The sequence below is a fragment of the Petaurus breviceps genome, unplaced genomic scaffold (genome assembly GCF_028583685.1).
Source record: "Petaurus breviceps papuanus isolate PSGF00001 unplaced genomic scaffold, PetGlider_PUasm1.0 175, whole genome shotgun sequence".
Taxonomy (NCBI): domain Eukaryota; kingdom Metazoa; phylum Chordata; class Mammalia; order Diprotodontia; family Petauridae; genus Petaurus; species Petaurus breviceps.
Window position 1 is genome coordinate 34,569,288 of NW_027185764.1, and position 19,377 is coordinate 34,588,664.

The window sequence follows — 19,377 nt, forward strand, 5'->3', positions numbered from 1 at the left end:
ACACACACACACACACACACACACACACACACACACACACACACACTGAATTACCCCACAGCTAAAGAGTTGCTTGGGAACAATGAGAGGTTATAACTTGACTGATAAATCAGAGGCAGGAAAACCACAACATTTCTCTCATTACTATCTTCATTTTAAAAGTGAGTAGATTGAGGCATTGAGAAGTTGACTTGACAAAAAGATCAAAAATATAAAAAAAGGTCACTGATTTTCAAGTATTTATTTTTGTGTGGATTTGCCTACTGGCTCCAACTATTCTACAGTGTGCCCTGGACTGGGCTTGGTATTATGTGTCTAGTATACCTAAAATTTAATATATGTCTACTTTACATCTGTTTCCCACCCCCACCACTTTTCTCTGCTTATACCCTAAAACAACTCCAAAGATAATGACACACAAAGAAGTAAAATTTGGATTGGAAATATAGAATTTAGATGGATGAATAGGAGAAAGGCTATTCTAAGAAAGGGCAAGGATACAAGAAAGGCCAGAGGGACAAGAATAGGCATGGCTTGCAGGCCCAGAAGCATGGAATATGATTCAATAACTACCAAAAACTTACTCTTGTTCTCTAATATTAATGTCTGAAATTATACCATTAGAAATTCACTCTATTTTTTTTTTAAATTTTTGCTTTTTGGAGGGGGAAGGCAGGGCAATTGGGGTTAAGTGACTTGTCCGAGGTCACACAGCTAGTAAGTGTGATCAAGTGTCTGTGGCCAGATCTGAACTCAGGTCCTCCTGACTCCAGGGCCGGTGCTCTATTCACTGTGCCACTAGCCGCCCCCGATTCACTCTGTTTTTTAATAGTTATAATTTAAAATCAAAATATACCAAAGAAGGAATAACACAGTATGCTAGCATCCTGCATTCATAGCTCAGCATGATTTAGTTTACAAGTTGCTTCCCTCCTCCAGGTAGCTGAGAGCAGCGGAATGAGAGATGGCATGTTTTAATGGTGGAGAACAAGACAGCATACTTCTGAAGTATGTTGTTTTGCCCAGGGAGGCAGAACTATTTAGACAGCCTAAGTGGGGGAGGGAGCTTTGGTCACTGAGCAGCAAATGAGAAACCTAAGGTCAGAGAGAATGAAAAAGAAACAGAAGACGGAATGTGATTAAGACAAACTTTGCCCTCTTCAGAACTTAGCTTAGAGCCAGCCCTGGTAACATGGGAGAAGAATGGATGGGGATGGCAGAAAGGAACACTAGTCTGATTAGGAGAACTGAAGCTGGCATATCCTGGTAACTAAAGGTATAACTGAGTGGTTAATAGGGTTATGACAGACATACTTGGTCACTGTGGTGGTGATTTTGAAGTACACAGATCAAGTATTAATCCATAAAATGAAGGAATGAGAGCACTCATCATTGAGAGTTCACCAATAGTTGGAGGAAAGAGAGCATGGCAAAGTGAGGATATAATAATAGTAACAATAGATGATATTGATATGGTTTCTAAGCACTTTACATTCATCATCACCTTTAATACACAAAACAATCCTGTGAAATGGGTACAAATATTATTGTCCTCATTTTGCAGACGAGGCAGCTGAGACTCAGGGAAGTTAAGTGATCTGCCTATAGTCACACAAGTAACAAACGTAAGAACCAAGTCTTCCTGAGTCCAGATAGATGAGCTTTCATCTTGGCTCTGCCTCTGACTAGCTCAGTGAACATGACTCTCTATCTGGCTTCTTTATCTGCACAATGGCATCAACGTCTAGTCTATCTCACCAGGATTTAGTGGGGTCAAAAAAAGATCACACATGAATGACTTTGATCTTTTTTACAATGCTTTACACATATTGAACGCTTAATAAATGTCTGTTGAATCCTATTTGACAGAGAGATGCTTTATTAGGGCTTCTCTTTGTATACTGTGACAGAGTGATTTTATATTCCTTATCTTATTTGATCCTTACAACAACCCTGGGAGAGAGGCAGCCTAGCATGGGAGATAGAGAACAGCTCTTGGAATCCTGACTCTGATACACTGGCCTAGATAAGTCTATGTTGCCAAGCAGGTGCTGTTCTTCATTAAGAGGAAATTTCTTTCTTTCTTTTTCTTTTTTCCTTTGGACCGGGGAGGGCTAGGAAATTGAGGTTAAGTGATTTACCCAAGGTCACACGGCTAGTAAGTGTTAACTGTCTGAGGCTGGATTTGAACTCAGGTCCTCCTGACTCCAGGGCCGGTGCTCTATTCACTGTGCCACTTAGCTGTCCCAAGAGGAAATTTCTTCATGGGAAATCTGTATACTAATGAAATCATAGATTCAGTAAAACACACACACACACAGACACTCTGAGTTAAGTTGTATATTCTTTGAGAACAAAAACTGGATTCTTTTTTGTTTTTTATTCCCAGTTCAGTATACACACACACACACACACACACACACACACACACACATATAAAACAAATCACCGAATAAGCTTTTGAGACCTGTTAAAGACCTTAGCTTGAAAAAGCCAAGGTTTCCATTGCATCCTGGGTTCATCTCCAGACATCCTGATCTATATCTTGCCACTGGACCCAGATGGTTCCAGAGGAGAAAGTGAGGCTGGTAACTTTGCACAGGCCTGCCTCACTTGAATCCAATTCACTTGCATGTCATGGCATCCCCTTCCTGATGTTATGGTCCTCTTTGAGAATGAAGGACAAACAGCAAGCAAATAAGCTTTCATTAAACATTTTCTATGTAACAAACACCATGCTAGGTTCTGGGACACAGACAAAGTGCAAAGATACTTTTGTAAAGACAAAAGTGAAGGAGTCTAAAAAATGTTTGTTGAATTGAAACAAGAGAGATGAGGGACCCAATGTCCCATATTTTGGGAAGTGCTAGGCCTGGGTCTGGAATCCAAGTCTCCTGACTCTAACTTCTTCCCACTATGCTACACTGTAGTAGGCTTAAATACTATCTGGTTCTTTTTTTAAGTTCACAGTTACAGTAAGGTACCTTCTAGTTCTAAATCCTGTGGTCCTCCTGCCTCTTGATACCATTAGAAATCATGCTTTTTTTTCCCTGAAGGAAGAATCCTTTAATTTTTCATCTATATGTAATATATGGGTATATATTACAAACCTATATATGTATGCATTTATTGAGAGAGAAGAGGGGACGGGAAGGTAGGAATGTGAAGAAAAGGAGAGAAGAGAAAGAAAGAGGAAAAGAAGCATTATGACATGGAGAGAGAGTTAGTCTCAAAGTCTGGAAGGCCCTGGATTCTAAGTTGCTGAGCAGGTGCTGTTCTTCATTAAGGGCTTTATGAAATTCTCTACAACTCTACTTGGCAGAGAAGGTGCATCAGTAGAGGGAGTTTCTTTACCCTGCAGTTTTCTATATTAATGAAGTCCAGTCCCTATTCCTATACATACACATAATTGTTTTTATTGCTTTTTAATCTGTGAGTAGTATTTGCTGCCCCCCCGGGGGACCCAACAAGCCAGTTGCAGTTAGGCAATGCTGCTACTTTTTCTTCCTCCTCTCTCTCTTTCCTCTGTCCCTGTGGGGAGTCACACCTTTACATGTGGCTCCTCTGTCCAAAGGAATATAAATTTTGATTGCTTATACTTTTCAAGGTATTGGGGGCTAGATTTTTTTCTTCCCTACTTATTTATTTTTATAGAATTATAGATTTTTTCCTTCTCTATTTATTCTACCATACCTATAAACCCCAATCCCTCTGCTTCTCACTGATTGGGCAATAATAGCCTTATTTGCTTGTTATTTGGGTTTTGATGGCTCAGGGTGAGTATAAATGTCAATTGTTTCTGTTCTGGCCAGATTCTCTGAGGGTCTCCCTCTGCCTAACTGATTCTTTTGTGAAGGCAAAATGGACCATTTTTTACTTCGTTTCTAATCTAGTTTTTAACTACTGAATGGGTATTGCATCAGATGCCTCTGGACTCTGATGACTCTGGAGGAGAAAGTGAAGCTGATGACTTTGCACAACTCTGCCTCAATTAAATCCAATTTACTTGCAAGTCAAGACACCCCCCCCACCATGTCATTTGTCCTTTTTGAGAAACAAGAATGAGCCCAAAAACAATGTTATTCAGTCATTTTAGTTGGTTCTGACTCTTTATGACTCCATTTGAAGTTTTATTGGCAAAGATACTAGAGTTGTTTTCCATTTCCTGAGGAAACTGAGGAAAACAGGATGAGGTGACTTGCCTAGGATCATATGGGTAGTAAGTGTCTGAGGTCTAATTTGAACTCAGGTCTTCCTGACTTCAGACCTGGAGTTCTATCCGCTGCTCACATACATACGCACAGAGATTTATATGATTTGAGCACAATTTTTCAGTGAGATTAATAGTGTTTGTCACCTTAACACATGAGCATTCACACACATCACTCACAGAATAAACGCTTCTTTTTATGTATGCAAAGTTAGTCTGACACCTGCTATTTTCATAGCAGAGTTGTTCTCTGGCTTACTTATAATATCATTCTTGCTTCAGAATAGGTGATAATAGCATTGTCTTGGAGAGAGAACACACAGAAGAGAAAATCCTCAATAGGTTTTTAAGAGCCAAAATGAAATTTATAAATCAAATAAATGTTTTGCACTAAAAGTGAAATCATTTATCAGTCAACACTTGTAAGTGTTCCATACAGCCAACAATCTGCCTTAGTAAGACAGATATGAAATGGACTTGGCAGGACACCATCATACGGCCCACCTAAAGTCTAGAAAACAAAAAAACACCTAGAAGCTAGTCTTTAGTCAATGATCAGTTCAACATCTGTAAAATATCAACCTTCAGAGTAATGGGTCTGTTCTGGCCAGATCCTCTGAGGGTCTCCCCCTGACTGATTGATTCTTTTGTGAAGGCAAAGTGGACCATCTTTTATCTCAGTTCTTATCTAGTCTTTAACTACTGAATGGGTGTTGTCTCAGACAAACTGAGACCTGGGAAAGATCTTAGCTTAAAAAAGCCAAGGTCTCCCAATGAATCTGGGGTCATCATCAGTCATCCTGACCTATGTAATTATCATTAATGTAATGATGCTATCCATTCTGAAGGGTTGTGAGTAAGGATTGGACTTGCTTTTATCTAGGGAATGTTTTCACCTGAGATTCTGGTCCCTTTTACAATCCTCACTTATGAAAAGAAGAACAGGTTGGGGTGGCCAGGTGGCTCAGAGAGTAAGAGCACTGGCCTCAGTGTCAGGATGACCTGGGGATCAAATCCAGGCTCAGACACTTAGCACCCACCCAGAAACACCTGGCTGTGTAACCTTGAGCAAGTTACTTAACCCCAATTGCTTAGGGGTGGCCAGGTGGCTCAGCGAGTAAGAGTACCGGCTCCAGTGTCAGGATGACCTGGGGATCAAATCTGGGCTCAGATACTTAGCACCACACCCAGAAATAACTGGCTGTGTAACATTGAGCAAGTTACTTAACCCTAATTGCTTTAAAAAACAGAAAATAAAAGAACAGGGCAGAAATGATAGGTGACTTTTATATAAGCTAATGGAAATACCTGAATTATAATTCATAGTCATACGGCACTGAAATATCTTATAACCTGCACTATTCAATGTTATAATATGCTTTAAAACAGGGCCAAAGATGAGGTTTCCTTCCATATTAAAAATCAAATAGCAGGAGTACTATTGAAAAAATAAAGTTCTTCATCCAAATATCCATTTGGAGGTAAACTCTAATCAAGTCACATAATGTAAAATTACATTAATTTATACCACAGCCTAGTGGGAAGAACACTGTACTTGTACACATAGGACCTGGGTTTGAATCCTGAGTCTGCTGCTTGAGTAAACCATTTACCTTCTCTTAGGCACTTGGTGGCACAGAGCTTAGGGTGCTGGACTTGGCAGGAGGAAGATCTGATTTTGAATCTTGTCTTGGATATTTAATAGCTAATGTGACCTTGAGCAAGTCACTGAACCTGTTGTTCCTCAGTGTCCTCATCTGTGAAATGGGAATAAAAAATAGCACCTGCCTCTGGGAGTGGTTGTGAGGATCCAATGAGATAACACGTGAAGTGCTTTGCAAACATACATAAAGGTACACATACAGGGTAGCTGTATTAATTATTCAGTGAGGAATCCCATTTCTTCCTAAGTAAGTGAGGGAGTTAGGTTGGATGCTTTGTAAGGTTGGTTCTCTCTCTTAATCCCGATCATTTTATGAGCCAGGCAGAGGTCGGAAAAACCCTGGCCTGAGAATCTTAAGATCTACTTCTTCTGACTTTGCCACCAAGGAGCTATGTGAACTTGAGCAGTCATTTCCATTCATCAGCTTCCTCACGTATAAGGTGAGGGGGTTGAACAAAGTGACCTCTAAGTTGCTTTCTAGCTCTAAAAGACATCTTTGAGGCTCTCTATGTGTGTAAGGACTATTGTAAATTAGACAGAACAGGTACTGGACCTATGATTTCATTTCATGTACATAGGGAACTCCAAGGAGGGAAAATTCCCTCTACCAGTGCAGCTTCACACCCTGTCTGAAATTTCTAATGTTTGCAGAAGCCTGGGGCATTGAGAGATTATGTGACTTTACCCATGGCCACACAGCTAGTCTGGGTCTGGGACATGACTTGAACCAAGGTCTTCCTGGCTTTGAGACTGGCTCTCTAGTCACTACAACACATTGCCTCTGTATTCGATATGATTGATGACTATGAAAGAAAAGGAAAACAGTCTCTGTCTATGAGGAGCATAAAGTACAAGCGGTGAGAGTCCCCTAAAACACCTTGAGAACACTGAACAAGCCAGAGCTCAACAAAGAGCAAACACATCTAATTGAATGGCAAATGCGGGGAGGCCACAGAGCCAGGAGTGACCTTCTCTCAGAAATGTCACTGAGCGGTTGCTGAAGAAGTGTCTGGAGCCTGTTGAAGAACCTGCTAGTCCTGGTTTGGAGACAAAGAAAAAGAATAAAAGCGAGGACTAAATGTTTCATGCAGACTGGGGAAACACATTTTCTTGGCAGATGGGGGGGTGCTGAGTGACAGACTACAGCTGTTGTCTAATAGTCATTTATGACTCTATTTAACCTTGTTTGGGGTTTTCTTGGCAGAGGTACTGGAGTGGTTTGCCATACAGATGAGGAAACAGGAAAACATGGTTAAGGGACTTGCCCAGGGTCACACAGCTAGTAAGTGTCTGAGGACAGATTTGAACTCAAGTTCTCTAGATTTCAGACCTAACACTCTATCTACTGTACCATCTAGCTGCCCTAGCTAGCTAGTATTTATATAATGTTTCAAGGTTTGCAAAGTCTTGCAAATATTATGTCATTTGATTCTCACAAAAACCCAGGAGGTAGGTTATTATTTCCGTTTTACAGATGAGGAAACTGAATATGAGAGAGATTAAGTGATTTGCCCAAGGTCAAACAGCTAGTTAGTGTCAGAGGCAGGATTCAGACTCAAGTCACTGTGTACTCCTAACTGAAGAAAGTGGAAATGACAGTCAGTTGATGGAGGGCTTTGAATGCTCACAGACTACCCTAATGTCTCATTGTGGCACTGGGGTGAAGCTGTGTTCTCAGAAACTATGCAAGTTGAGTACAAGCTCTGGCAGTTCCTACCAATGCCCCTTTGGGGCAGCCAGAACTGCCTCTCTCAGTAGTACCTAAAGGCATAAGCATGCAAAAGCCCTTGACAATAATTGAAAACCATAATGATTCTAAGAAAAGTGTAAATTATGGTCTGTATCCTGTATAAGAAGACACAGAAGTCTATAATGCATTTGGAAAAGCTTCCTCTTAAAATGTTTAAAATAAGAAAGGTTTTGGTGCTTAAAGGCATAAACTTTCTGATGTCTGGCAGGATTAATTTCCTGGCTTCCAAGTAGTAATTGTCAACATTTATTTAGCTCATTATGATAGTAAATCTTAAAAAAAAATCCTATTCCAATGTATCATTATTACATGAACATGATAGATAAAGCCCATCAAACAAAAAAAACTTTTTAAAAAATTAATTAGTTATGGCACTGTTTAAAAATGAAAACTTGGATGATGATGGTAGTGGTAATGTTGATGATGATGAAGATAACAATGCACATTTTCAAATACTACTTAATAGTTCCAATGGGATGTTCAAAATGTCAAAAGCTATGTCTCAGATCCAGGGAAGTGAAACACAAATTGTGGAGAAGTCAACCATATCTGAAGAGCATTAGGACAGCTACAGAGATTGCTTCTACTGTCTAGGACCACACTAGCGAAGTAAGGGGAGCCGTATCACGAGTAGGCCAGCTAGGAGATGAGGAATAATTTTGGCTGCTGATTCAGTCTGTGAAAAAAAGAACAACGTAAAATGACCTCCCACCTTTTTCTTTATCTAGAGCTAAGGTTGTGGCTTGGGTGGAAAGAGAAGAAGATGGTGTCATGCATTGCAGTTTTTAGACAAGAAATTCTTAATCTGGGGTCTTTGACCTTACTGATATAGAAAGCTATAGATATACTGATGATAGATAATGGACAGATATAGATAAATAATGATGATAGATACAGATATAGGTATAGTTATAGATATATGGCATAAAGATGACATAAATATAGGTTAGATATGTCATGACCCACAGATTAAGAATTGCTGAAGGGGTCGCAAGTTTAGGAAGTCTTGATATAGATGATTGGGAGACAGATATACAAGTATAGATATTTATGTCTACATAGATATAGATGCTAACCTAGGTATGTGACATATATCTATGAAATAGATAGTCATGGATGTAGATATAGAAATATAACATGATATAGCTATAGACAATATAGATGATAGAGAGATAATGACTGATACAGATATATCAATAAAGCTATGGAAATATGACATAGATGTAGGTATAGATGACAGAGATTGATATAGGAATAGGTATCTAGATATCTACATTGGTATAGATAATACAGATATAGATGGGTATAGACATATAGATAATGGAAATTTAGGTATAGATGATGCACAGACAGAGATATTTCAATACAATTTCTTTCCTTTGTAGTAAAGTGCACTTTATTTTGCTCATTTAAAAACAATATCCTGAGAAATATCATAACCTTCACCAAACTACCCAAAGGTTCGTGGTACAGAAAAAAAAGGTTAAGATTTTCTGTTTTTCACTCTGAATGTTAAAGAGAAAGCCATGTCAGAGTGGAGATAAAACTGGCCTTAGAGCCATGAAGATGGGGGTTCTAGTTTTGCTTCTGCCCCATACTGGCCATGTAACCCTAGCCAAGTCACTAAACTTCTCAGTGCTCCTGAGAGCTCAAGACTAGAAGGTACAGAGAAGGTGCTGACCCGCATTGGTAGAAAATAGTCCTCGCCAGAGGAGCTCTATACTATTGAAATCACATGTCTACGGGTGGCCAGGTGGCGCAGTGAGTAAGAGCACCAGCCCCAGAGTCGGGAGACCTGGGATCGGTTCTGGCCTCAGATACTTGGCACCCACACAAAAATAACTGGCCGTGTAACCTTGAGCAAGTTACTTAACCCTGATCGCTTAAAAAAAAAAAAAGAACGAAATCACATGTCTAGCTCCCAACCTTTTATCTGTCTTCTAAATATAAGGAGGGACTAGGCAGTGTGAGTCATATCCTTAGGAGCACCTGTGGTGTGCTTTGCCTGATGTGTGTTTTGTGAGTCTGCTTTTGCATGTGTAATGGACTGTCCTTTCCTATTTTGGATCATTGCAACTATTCTGTGACTGTTTCCTGTCTACTGAGTGGTAAAGAAGGATTTTTTGATTGGCTGCTCAGCTAGAAACAAATATCAACATAAAAGGTCCTGATAACTCTACTTCTTCAACCTAGAAAGATATGTTGGAGCCAGATTGTGAAGAGATTTAAAGCCTGAATAGAAGGGCTTGTATTTTACCCTAAAGGTAATAGGGAGCCACTGAAGGATTTTGAGAAGGGGACCTTTGGTCAGATCTGTGGTTTAGGAATAGTAATTTGGCAGGAGTGGAAGGAAAGATTTAAGAAGGTAGAGACTAGGAGAATAATTAGGAGAATACTGAAATAGTCTAGGTGAGAAGTTATGAGGGCCTGGTGTGTATGAGGCAAAAAAGTAGTATGCTGAAGAAATAGAATAGACAAGACTTGGCAACTAATTGGAGATGGAAGGGTGAAAATGAAGCATTGAAGATAAGTTCTTTAGACTGTGAACCTAAGTGAGTGAAAGAATAGTAGTGCCCTTGAAAGAAATAGGGAAATTAGGAAGAAGGGTAAACTTTACAGAAATAGATAATGAGTTCTGTTTTAGAAATGCTGAGTATTTTGTTTATATCTTGTTTGTCATCTCCCCCATTAGACAGGGAGTTCCTTGATAACAGGGACTTTTTGAGGTTGTTGTTGCATTTCTTTGCTTAACCATATGCCTGGCACATGGTGGGTACTTAAAAAATGCTTGCTGACTTGATTTCACTAGACTTGACTTAGCTATGAAATGTCCAGGTAAAGATGCCTCATGGGCAGTCGCGAACAAGGGACTCAGATTCAAGAGAGAGATGAGGGCTATGGATACAGGAGTCATCTGAACAGAAATGCTAATTGAGTCCATTTGAGCTGAGAGTATAGACAGAGAAGAGGGAAGGGTCCAAAAATATGCCACTTTGAGGGGCACTATATAGATAGATGATCCTCCAGTGAAGTCTGAGAAGGATTGATCAAACAGACAGGGAGAGAACAGAATCAGAAAAACCCAGGATCAGAGGATTTCTAGAAGGAAGGAGTGGTCAACAAGTATCAAACATTGCAGAGTATCAAACACCTACACTTTCCCTCTCTTCTCTATACAGATTCCATTTTTTCCCCTCTTGCTATTTCATTTCCTATTCTCTTCTCTCTTTGTTCTCTTTCTTCTCATGTATGTCTCTATTATCTTTTTTCTTTCCCTACCCCCACTCTATCTTTTTTTGATTATTAATTCCTCTTTAATTTTTTTTTCTTATCAGGGTTCTTAGCCATCTTTTCTGCTTTATTATGCATTTGTGGTCTTGCAAATTATTTCACAAGTTTTTTTAAAGAAAATATAGCAATCCCATCTGTTTTAGTAACATGTTAAATAGTTTATGATTCTTTGCTAGATGGTGAAAGCAACTAGTCTTGTAGGAGAATAGACCAATGTTTAGAATAAGTCCTTCATTCCTTCAATAGATTCCTTGAAACTTGCTCAAACTACCCATTGGTCAGCAAGTCCAGGTCTTTTTTTGATTAATTTATAATGTTAATGTTAGTCTTATCCCACCAAGCTAGCTTCATAGTAATGTTATGCAACACTTTTTTGGAAAACTGAAAAAAAAACACATCAATAAACATCTAAATCAAAGAAAGATGAGTTTATTGTTCAATAAATTAAGGTTGTGATATACACAAATTATAAACCTATAAAAACTCTTAACTTTCTTTTTCTAATTGTTTCTTGGAAGAGACAAACTCTTCAATCAATATTCCATCTACCTCCTTAGTTGAATTTCTATGTGTTATGATTTTCACTGTGTAGACTAGTGGGTAGGAATATGTGCTCAAGGTTAAAATTAATTACCTGTTTCTTACTGAAGTTTTTTTTTTGGCCTGATTATCCACTTCACAAGCAGATGGTAGCTAATATATATACCATCAGAAGAATAGTAGGGTGCCTAGCTCTTGTCATTCTGAATCAGTCATAGATTTGGATCAAAGGAAAATGGCCACTAGGGCAATTACTTACTTACGTAATAGGAGTGAAAGGGTTGTTTTTGTATTGAGACAAAATTTCTTATTCTTTTATCATTTCTTTCTTTCTCTTCCTTCCTTCCTTCCTTCCTTCCTTCCTTCCTTCCTTCCTTCCTTCCTTCCTTCCTTCCTTCCTTCCTCCCTCCCTCCCTCCTTTCTCTCTTCCTCCCTTCCTCCCTTCCTTCCTCTCTCTCTCTCTTTCTCTCTCTCTCTCTTTCTTTCTTTCTTTCTTTCTTTCTTTCTTTCTTTCTTTCTTTCTTTCTTTCTTTCTTTCTTTCTTTCTTTCTTTCTTTCTTTCTTTCTTTCTTTCTTTCTTTCTTTCTTTCTTTCTTTCTTTCTTTCTTTCTTTCTTTCTTTCTTTCTCTCTTTCCCCATCTCACTCAGGCTAAAAGTACAATAGCCCCTAATGGGACCAATCTCATTGTTACTATGTATGGAAACTTTAACCTGCTTCATTTTTCTGACCTCAGTTCACCCTTTCTCAGGCAGCCTGCTGACCCTCCATTCTCAGGGGTTCACCATATTGATGCCATTTATATTAATCCTTCCCACTGACACTATGCTGGCATCTTAGTATGATAGTTAGCAGAAGAATTTTATGGCTTCAAAATTCATGGCTATAGCAGGGATGATGACAGTAGCTTACCGATACTTCTGTGTGCTCCAGACCTTATTGTGCTCTGTCTCTGTGTGAGTCAAGGAGTAGTACTCTCAGGAAACACAGTACTTTAGAAGACTAATTCTGGATGTCTGCTCTCCACCAAATAGATGGAAATGCTGCAGTATTGCACTCAATAAACATGTGTTGATAATGACTAATATTTTCAGTGGGATAGATTACCTTTGGGAAATTAGGCAGTGCTTTTAATGAGCCCAAACATTTCCATAAATCAAAGGTCTATATTTTTATTGCCAACATTCTTATAGTAATGTTGAATGGCTGTGGGTTATGAAGTAGCTTTGTTTCTGAAGAACTGAAGTTGAGCAACACCCAAAGGGTAATGAGAAGGCTTGTGGTAGGCAGGCTGCAATGTTACAAATGACTAATCATGCAGAAGAAGTAGAATGAAGGATATCATTAGAGAAATGCATAAGAGGGAAGACAAATCAAGCTAGTCATATATTGAGAACAAGGGACAATCAATAGATAGCCTATCACTGAAATGTCAAGAGAATTTGAGGAACCCTTCCTCCAACAGGACATAGGGCGGACACCTTATGGCCAATTTATGGAAGGGGGCAATGACCAAGATTTTCACAGAGTGAGCAGGAATGGATGGGTTGTAGTACATATCACTGGAGGGAATACTCATCAAAATGAGATTATAAACCCACTAGACTCATGTCATTACAAATCTGCCTGACCTGCTCAACACAGGGCCACCTTTTAAGTGAATGTATTTTATTAACATGGCAAAGCAAAAGCAAAGCAAAGCAAAATGAAACAAAATGGCCATTGAGGTCCAAATTCCAACTTCATTGCTTCTAGTTGTATGCCTTTGAGCAAGTAAAAAACTCTCAGAGTTTCAGATTTCTATCTGTAAAATAGGAATTATAATAACTGTGATTCCTACATGACAGGGTTATTCTGAGGAACACATGATACAATGTATGTAAGTATCCTTTAAATGGAAGATGTTCTATGAATGGAAACTATTGTTATTATTAACCAAATATTATCAATCACTGCTTGAACCATAGAAGCTTAAAATATAGACAGCAACTAATCTGAAAAGCACATTTTAATACCATTAGTATGCATTCCTGGCAAGTGCAAAAACAGCATTCATTTTTATCTATGGCATTGAAAAAATTCACTAAAATAAAATTTCTTCTTGAATAATTCTTAAACTATGACTAACTCTTTAAGAATGCAAATGAACAATTCTTCTATTTCTCATCTTAACCTATGATTTCTTTGTAGTTCCATATGCTAAATGCTTACATAGCATATTGGCAGTATATGAACAACCAAATTATATACTTCTTGTTGCTAAGGAAACTTGAGATAGGAAAGTTAATAAATCCACGTGCCTTAGATAATTTAGTCTAAAACAATTCATTACTGTCAACTCTTCTTTGTTCCTGGCCTCAATTCATTTCTTTTTCAAAAGGAGATATTTAAGGGTTGTTCCACAAAATATTCTTTCTTTTAAAATGAATGATGAATGTTTCCCTGATAGAACTTCACATGAAAGATATTTACTTTCAGAGATTAGCTCTGATCTGACTCCATAGACTAGGATCTTAACAGCATCTACAACAAAGGCCTGCACTCAACAACAATAAAATTAGACTTAAAATGTTTTTCCCCCCAGAATGCATAAAATGAAGTGACTGCTTGTCATTATCTGTAATAATAAATGTTTCATGAAGACTGACAGGGAATGTGGCAGGCTATTAATGGCTCTATAAAGGTCGACGGGATTTCTTCCCAAGTGACTTTCAATTTAAGTCAAGCTTAAACTCATGCATGTTAAAGAGCTTGGTACATTTACAGACACGATTTTCAACAACATAGTGAGACAGCTACAATTCATCTCAAACATCAAGAGAGAGGGCAGGAGATGGCATGAAGAGCCTATTCCAAGGACTTTTAGGTTGTCATTGGATAGTTTCAGAAATGTGGAACAATACTAAGTCCAAATAGGAGTAAGGCAAATAAAACAAAACTATTCTTTCCAAATGTATTGATTTCATCTAGTAAAAAAAAATCTGTGAGGCTAGAAAGAGGGAGAGTTGCCATTTGATTTATGCCCTGAAATTTAGACATGCACGAAGCTATTTTAACTGCCTTCATATTTGAAGTGTAAGTGGCTTCCTTTTCCAAAGATTTTTTTTCAGATTTAGCTTCTATATAAGCATATATATATTAAAATTTTATATAAATCCTCAATGCTATTTTAGATTAAATACACAATTAAAAAAACTTTTAGCATGAACATTTTTGAGGAGTGATTTTTCTGGACACACAGCCCAGAAAATTAATCACACTATTATGAAATTAAATAATCTTCTCAATCTTTCAAATTCAAGTTAATAGAATGTTGTTTTAATAATCAGTTCAACTGAAGAAAAACAGGACAATTGTGATAAATTTCAAATTTTTACTCTCCAATACTCAAACATGATATTAGCACTGGGTATCATAATACAAATGGCAAAAACATCCCAAAAGGCAGCCTTTGGTGACATCATGATTCTGACATTAAGATAATTCAATCAGATAAAACAAGATTTAATTTGAATCACTAAGCAGGCAATTCCAAGTTAGATTTCAAGTAATAAGAATCAGGCAACTCACCCAGATTCCGACCAGTGAATAGTTTCTGTAAAGGCATAGAAAGAATGTACATTTATCCCCAGCTCTGGATTCTGACTGAATACTGCAGACATACAAAGTGCTATTGCCAGTGGTTTGCGAAGTAATTTAATTGTGCCAAGTTAAGATTGAAAGTAAAAATAACTGCAATTAGAATAATGATTCGCAAAAGCAGAAACTTCCCCTCTCTTTTCTCTGCCTAATGCTGTCTCAAAACTCTTTTGGCTGTCACTTTTAAGATATTTTCCAAGATCCCAAATCAGGTTTACCATTGGTCCATATCCTATTTCAAAATATGATCTCATGCAGGATTCAGCTCATTGGTTTACAAATAACAATGCTTGCTGCCAGTCATTAAAATTGGGTCTACATAGTACCAAAAGTGGAGATAAAATTATCTAGTTATTGAGTCAAATAAAAAAGGAAAGCAGGCAACATGTTGTCATGGAGAAAGCATGACTTTGAAATAAAAGGAACTGTATTCTAATCCTGGCTCTGTTACTTACCACCTATGTTGACTTGGGAAGATCACAACATCTCAGGCCTTCAGTTTCTTCAACTAAAGAATGAAGGGGATGGAATATGGGATATTCAAAGTCCCTTCCAACTAGTAAATATGTGATTCCTATGACTCTGTGCTCTAAGAATACAATTTTTAAATAGGTTTTACATTTTAAGCAATCTTTCTATTGTTATTTTAAACTCTTTGTATTTAAATCACTCAGTAATTTTAAATAACCATGTAACTGATTTATAAAACTTGAACCAAATGATCGTTCTTGTATAAGGTATTGACGAATTCCATTTTAGCCTAAGACAGTTCAGTGAATTACATCTAACAAGCATTTCTGGTAGAATATCAACTCAACCAGTCAATCAACATGCAATTATTAAGTGTCCATTATTATCTGTATGAACTAGGAATAGAAACACAAATTTAAGATCATACCTATGGAACTTTGATGTTTTCAAAGCAATTCTCTTACAATAATACTGTGAAGTCAGCAATGTAACGGACTATTTATTTGATAATCTGGAAAATTTTGTTCATGAATTTCAAGATTCCAATTCCTCTTAATAATGTACTGCTTAATGATGACCTTGCCATTTATATTTATATATACATATATAGAAAACATTTATATATATGACATTTACATATATGTAGCATTTATAGATGCTAGAATTTCAAGCCTTACATATATACACATATACATACATATACACATACACATACACATAAACATAGACATATGCATATACATATACACATAAGGCTAGAAATTTTAGCATATCTTGAAAGAACTTTGGGCTTGCAAGAAATTATTGATAGGGCAATAGAAAAGGATTTTAAAATAAATGGTGGCAGAAGAGGTCAATGAGTTGGAATTTGTATACTATTTTCAAATTAATAAAGACAGCCTCACACAGTATATAGAGGACCAGCCAGGGAGTCATAATACCTAGATTCAAGTATTGCCACTAAGACATTCTAACTTCACTGTGACCAATGATAAATAAATTAAGCTCTCAGTGCACTAGCATAACCATAAGACTATACAGTTACAGTTGAATTTCCTATATGCATCAGTGGAGGGAGTATTCACACCAGGAGTTCCCTAGATTGAGAAAGTCACAAAGTGTTCTTATCATCCAAGAATAATTATAAAGTCTACCCTCCATTGGTATTAAAACAGCTAAACATAAGAAGTATTAGGAAGAGAGAGAGAATGAAGAAAAAAAAGTAGAAGAAAAAGGGAGGGAGTAATGATAAAGATCAGAAGTGATGATGAATGTAGTAAGAAGCAGACCCACTGAAAATGGACAGAAATGAGAGAGGAGAACGAAAAAAGCTATAAAGGGTGGGGAGAGTGAAAAAGCATTTATTAAGCATCTTCTATGTGTTGGACATTGTGCTACTCATGTTACAAATATCTCATATGATCTTCATGACAACCCTGGGAAGTAGGTGCTTTTATTATCCTCATTACAGTTGAGGAAACTGAGGCAGACAGAGGTAATGTGACTTGTCCAGGGTCACATAGATAATAAGTGTCTGAGACTGGATCTGAACTTAAGTTTTCCTGACAAGTTCCCAGTGGCCAGTGCTCTACCCCCTGTATCACATAGTTGACTCAGGTGCTTCCACAAGGTTGGAGGCAACAAACACCAGGCAAAACAGGTCACTGCCAAGTGCACAAAAACAAACTTACACAAACTAATCACAATGACTGGTACATTAACATGATCATTTTCATTCATTTCAATAATTCCTGAATGTATCACTGTGGCACATTGAGTATTCACCTACTAGGTAAGAGTCCCAAAGGTGACATTAACCTGGAGAGAGAGAGGGAGAGAGAGAGAGAGAGACAGACAGACAGACAGAGAGACAGAGAGAGAGACAGAGAGACAGACAGACAGACAGACAGAGAGACAGAGAGACAGACAGAGACAGAGAGAGGGAGGGAGAGGCAGAGAGAGAGAGAGAGACAAAGAGCCTGTACATTGTTGATTGACAGGTGAAATTTCAAGGTTTTGTCACTGGGAGGTATGCATAATAAAGACAGGAATGTAGAGCATGAAGCAGTGTGCGCCGTGTGTGATAGACTTGGCTTCCCTACCTAGGCTCTTGCCTTCACCTGAATGATAGTTTTGGGGTGTCAGAATTCACCACAGTACCCCAGTCTTTATGCAGACATTGGGAATTTTCTAGTAGAATCCTTGAGATGGGATTTAGAGACAGACAGATGTAAGAAGTTAAACATGGATGTAACAGAAGTTGAAAGGAATCTGAGACTTGGAGGACTTCTAATCAGCAGAGGCACATGCAGTGGAAAGAACAGGCTGAATCTTAAGCATTGGGAGCCCTCCGTCTTGCTTTTGGCTTTATCAGTATCCCTCTCTTTAATTTTTAGTTAACTAAGCTATATTGTAAGGTCCCTAAGGGCAGGGGCTCTTGTTTTTGCTTTGGTACCCTCAGAGTTCAGCACGGTGGAGGTGCTTCACATGGTATTAAACATCTACTAAGGTGTTGGCTGATTGACTGTGTATAACAGTCAGGGTCCCACTAGTTTTCTACCTGTGATTAATGAATCAGCTGCAGGAGTTAGATGCCAGATAGACTTCACCATTTCCTTATTGCATTTTGAAACATATTAGTCCACTGGAGAGTTCCTTGACTTAGAAGCTCTAGCAATTACATTAGTGTCAAAATAAAGAAATGAGAGCTGCAAACTGTAGATCCCAATGGAAAGAAAGAATGAGGATGCATGTTGAGCCTAAAGAAGGAGATTTCAAGTTTTGGGGGTTCCCTCAGGAGGGTAAAAGACCATCCAGATCACTTTTCTGTCCTCTCCCACCAGACACTAACAACATCCCTTAAGCTTACTCCAATCCAGCACCTATGACATGCCACAGGGAAAGAGAAGGCAAATTAGAAGATGTGGAGGACAGAATGGTGGGTAGGTGGAAGGAGGAGTGAGACCACAGGGTCCAATCTGGCCTCTGTCAGTGAGGTTTTATGTATCTCTCTTCCACTTAGAAGACCCTCTCTCTTCTCATGGAGAGCCCAATAGTGGGAGAGCAACTTTGCTTAGAGCTACAAAGTCGTCACGGATGAAGTAACTCAATGATTAGTGCTCTACCTTTTTATGCCTCTCTCTCTGAGAGTCATCTAGATACCAGCACATTGGACCCTTGTGCTTTGGTAAAAGCCTGTATAAGAACACCTGGGGCTCTCCCTTATAACTGTATTTGCCACTGCCAGAATTCTGGGGCTATGGGATGATAGTGGAGTAGAGCATGCGTGAGACTGTAGACAAGTCTAATACGCCTTCCCCTTGCCATTTTGCATTCACAATACTCTTGAGTGTGGTCAAACCAGATTAAAATGTAATTGGGAAATGTTTAACAAAACAAATGAAGATACAATAAAACATACATCACTTGGCATTTTAAAACAAACTCAATTGCAAGGATCCTTATGTATGGATCAGTTCCCCCATTTCTATTTGAGCTTGACACCATAGCCGAAATGCTAGAGATGTAAGCAGCTATTTAATTTCAGACAGTTTTGGAGCAGAGGAAAAATGAACTTTTTTTTAACATCTGGCAAGATCTGTTACTCATTCCTGAAAGAGACAATTTGATACTACCAAAACAACAGCAGCAACAACAAACAGAAACAAAACCAATATGAGGAAATGAATTAATTTTGACAAACATTTATTAAACACCTACTATGGAAGGACATTATGCTGGGTTCTATGAGTACAAAGCCAATAACAAACAAGAGATCATGCCCTTAGGAATCTTACAACACAATTTAACTTAAA

General features: G+C 38.1%; 1 protein-coding gene across 2 annotated transcripts in view; it reads right to left on the reverse strand.

Annotated features, from left to right (window-relative positions):
* The window catches only part of HAPLN1 (hyaluronan and proteoglycan link protein 1), a 103,970-nt gene that overhangs the window by 43,661 nt on the left and 40,932 nt on the right, over window positions 1–19,377 (reverse strand). Inside the window, exon 1 of one of the 2 annotated variants that reach the window (XM_069085063.1) lies at window positions 15,023–15,246. The exons of the other annotated variant lie outside the window; for it this stretch is intronic. Within the exon in view, the coding sequence (XP_068941164.1) occupies window positions 15,023–15,074 (52 nt within the window). The 5' untranslated portion in view covers window positions 15,075–15,246. Of the gene's footprint in view, window positions 1–15,022; window positions 15,247–19,377 lie in introns of those variants that run through there. 2 annotated transcript variants of the gene reach the window in all.